At 38.3% G+C, this 3,782-nt stretch overlaps 1 protein-coding gene across 1 annotated transcript; it reads right to left on the bottom strand.

Moving 5' to 3' along the window:
• Positions 1-567: 567 nt before the first annotated feature.
• Positions 568-2,413, bottom strand: LOC122069678 (receptor like protein 29). The gene has a single exon (XM_042633742.1). It carries the CDS (start codon positions 2,277-2,279, stop codon positions 789-791), a length of 1,491 nt encoding a protein of 496 aa, XP_042489676.1. The 5' UTR covers positions 2,280-2,413; the 3' UTR covers positions 568-788.
• Between the last annotated feature and the right edge of the window lie 1,369 nt (positions 2,414-3,782).

The following is a 3,782-nucleotide window of genomic DNA, read 5'->3' on the forward strand; positions in this document are numbered from 1 at the left end:
CCTAGGATAGTGAGTAGTAATTTCGGGTCCCCCTTGGACCTATGGCATATAGGGGTGCTTTCATACAGAAAAAATTATCCTTCAAAATATTCAAAAATCTTGAAGGAACAATTGATTTCATATTGGCGGAGTAATGCCTGTCTCTCTCTCCTTATATGGGGTTCTTCTGTCCATGAATCATAAAACATCCTTTCTTGGGCTCTCATTGGTTTGGCATGGAATATTTCATCTCCAAAGTAGCATGACAATCCCCAGACCAAATCTTAACTACTATTTCACAGCCTTACAACTAGACGTCAAGCAAACTATTAAAGCAAATCAACTAAATGAAATTCAACAAGTACAAGTCTATGAAGTCCAAACAAAATATTGAGGCCTCAGCCATGGTTTTAAGAATTGGAATCGAATTGGTCAAATTGACTGTGACTGATCTCATTGATTCCCATCAATTTCCGCTGATTCTGATAAATTTCTGATCAATTTCTAATCGATTCAAATCAAAATCAACACTGACCGATTCAATTCCCGATCCATGTTTTAGAACGTTTTCTTAAACCACACAAAAGAGACACAACTAATAAATTTTCCGCAAAATATAGTACACTAATGGAGCATCACTAACTCAAATGCAAACAAGAAAGAAAAAGAACTTCCCTGAAAGTCTTCAAGACTTCTTTGGTGGTTCAATGGCCAAGCTCAAAGCGTCCTTTCTTTGCTATCTCCACAGTACCCACTACCCACATAAAGAATCACCAGAAGATGAGGTTACAACAAGAGATATAAAGAATTCAAATTGACAAATAGAATAACATTTGATACATTCCCCAAACACCTAAGAAAGCTAACACGTTGAATAATCTGCAAGACCCAACTGGAGCTTCAGATCTCTTCAATGGTTGATCCAGAGATCCTATTCCCTTGCTTCCACAGACACCGACTCCAATCTTTACACTTGCATAAGCATCAGACTTGTCCAAACAGAGTCCTGAATTCCCACTTAGATCCAAATTCCTTCCCAATCTCTGCAAAAAGTTTAAATTGAAAGGAACAACACCAACCAACAAGTTCTTGCTCAAATTCATGTGATAAATGTGAGTGAGATTGCTTAATGTAACTGGAATTGGACCAGTTAATCTATTGTTCTGTAGAGACAGAGTACTGAGGTTGAGTAGCCTAGAGAAGCTTGGAGGAATGGCTCCCGATAACCCAGAATTTGCAAGTCTCAGTTCTTGAAGCTTTGCTAGTCTTCCAAGCTCAAATGGTAACTGAACAAACATGGGATTGTCTTCCATGATAAGGTACTGTAGGTTCTGTAACCTATCAATGCCTTTAGGGAAATTCCCTTTCAGTTTGTTGTTACCCAAAGCCATGAAAACCAAGAAATGAAGGTTTTCAATGGTGTCAGGGATGCGTCCAGTGATAGAATTTGAACTCAAATCGAGCTTTTGAAGAAGACCCAGTTGCCCAATTGTGTTTGGAATTGGACCTGTAAGCAAGTTATAGCTTAAATCAAGTCCCTCAAGCTTTACAAGACTACCCAACTGGTTTGGAATAGTGCCTGTGAGTAAGTTGTAGCTCAAATCAAGGTGAACCAGAGAGGATAAACTGAAGATCTCTGCTGGTATTTGTCCATGAAGGCGGTTTTGAGACAATGTAAGGACTTGAAGAGACTTTAAAGAAGAGATTTGAGGTGGTATGGGACCTATGATTGCTTGATTTGATCGGAAACTGAGCTGTGTCAGTGTAGTTGAAATTCTACCTGGGGTTATGGTAATGGTGGTTTTAGTTTGAGTGAAGCAACGAAAGAAGAAGACTGATTCAAGATATGGAAGATCAAAGATTTGAGATGGGAAGGTAGCTGTTTTCTTGCAGGTTGGGTTTGGTTTTGTTCCAAAATCAAGCCTGGAAACATGAACATGATTGTCATTACCTGGTTTGCATTCTAAGCCAATCCATGAAGAAGAACCTGGTTTACAAGGGCTTGGATATGAGACTCTCCAGTTGCTATCAGATGACAATGTCTCCATGATCTTGAACAAGGTTTCTACCTCAAATGGGTCCATGTTTGTGGAATGGAGATTACTACTGTTGTTGTTGTTGTGCTGTTGTTTCTTCCCATTTCCATGGCTAGTAGGAGTCGAGAAAGGAAGAGCACTACAAGGTACTGATATGAGAAGGAAAAACAGAAACAGAGTTAGAGAGGGCAAGAAGGAGCAACACATTGTGTATGGTGTTCTAATGGTCACTGCAAAAATTCTTAAAGAAAAAATGAACTCCATGGGTGAGGCAGATTAAAGCTTTGTGAGAGAGAAGTTGGGAGCTAGGATATGATTGGAGGGATGGTGGGGACATGAGTCATGCTATTGAGTGAGAATTTGAACCCCAGTTAGGGTAAAAAGATTGAAACTTGAAACATGGACTGGGAGAGAGACTGAGAGACTGGGAGACACATATGTGTTGCAAATAGGCCCAAGGTCCATTCCAAAGGCCATGGACCCCAGTCAAAATACAATTATTTTGGAATCTTTTTCTTCATTAAAATTGATAAAATTGTTTGGGGAACGATGTGGATTTGTGGGTTGATTTCGAAAGGTTGTAAGCTCTAAGCCTTTGAGGTCCAGAGGTTGGCCCACCTTGTGTATTATCTTCTTTACTCGGGTCTTTGACGAATTGGCATTTCTTAACAGGGGGTTCAAGGACGGCAAACCTAGAGGAAATTTTTTAAAGCTACATGGGTATTTCAATAATGTGCGTCTATGTAGATTTCACTTGAATTTGTAGCGATGATTCATCCTTTATATTCAGAGAACTATGAAAACACAGACAGTCTTACAGAATTACGTAAATCTTTATGTTACATTGTGCAATTGTTTTGTTTGTGATTTCTATTTATTTCCTGCATCATTTTAGGAATTCGTTTCTACAAAAATAGTAAAACTACTTTACATAAAAGATTTTAGTATCATATACCATATTGTACATGACAGGTTGATGTTTGTACCAAGTAAAAACTGACCACAGTTACTGTCATTTATAAGATCAAACTGAAAAAAATAAATATATATTTAGTAAATGTTACACGGTTCACGTGCAATGAGTGGGACCTACCTTCTGTGATGTATCCGTATCTTTCTTAGGTGATCAATGAGGAAGATCATTCAGTATATTGAATGATAGTATCATATGCTCCACTTCCCACCTGCATCACCTGTGCCCAATTTAGGTTTTTGGGTCCCACTCTTTTATATATTTTCAGAAATAAGGTGTGCATTAAAGCTAAAAACAAAGAAATGGTTGCTGTTCTCTATTCCCAACCTCAAAGAAAGTCCAATTTGGATAGTAATTAACAATTCAGAACTGAAAACTCCTAGTAGTTCCTAGAGAGAGAGAGAGAGAGTTACCATGAAGGGTATGGCCTTCTTTACTTTCTTATCTACTATGATCAGGTTCTTTATAAGTGCCCTGAATCTATGGGAGATCATATCTTCTGGGAATTACTCTATTCACTTGCAGAAGGATCCACTTCATGAATCATCGAAAACCCATTTTTCACTTTGTAAAGCTTATAAGGAATTGTAAGATTAAATTCTATAAAGAAATCAAAACTGACAGAAGTGACAGAGAAGTCTAAGCTTCATGATCTGTAAATACCCACATAAAGTAGAAGAGAATGGTGGGTGTCCTCCTTTGCAAACAAATGAGTCCAGATGATGGTCCCCTATGTACCTCTCTTCATCTTTCAGGATGTGAAGAGAGTGGGAAACCAAATTGGCCCAGATCTT

This window comes from Macadamia integrifolia, unplaced genomic scaffold, assembly GCF_013358625.1.
Source record: "Macadamia integrifolia cultivar HAES 741 unplaced genomic scaffold, SCU_Mint_v3 scaffold69, whole genome shotgun sequence".
NCBI lineage: Eukaryota > Viridiplantae > Streptophyta > Magnoliopsida > Proteales > Proteaceae > Macadamia > Macadamia integrifolia.

Coding starts and splice junctions, on each gene's coding strand:
- LOC122069678 (XM_042633742.1), bottom strand. CDS start 2,279: ATGGAGTTCATTTTTTCTTTAAGAATTTTTGCAGTGACCATTAGAACA.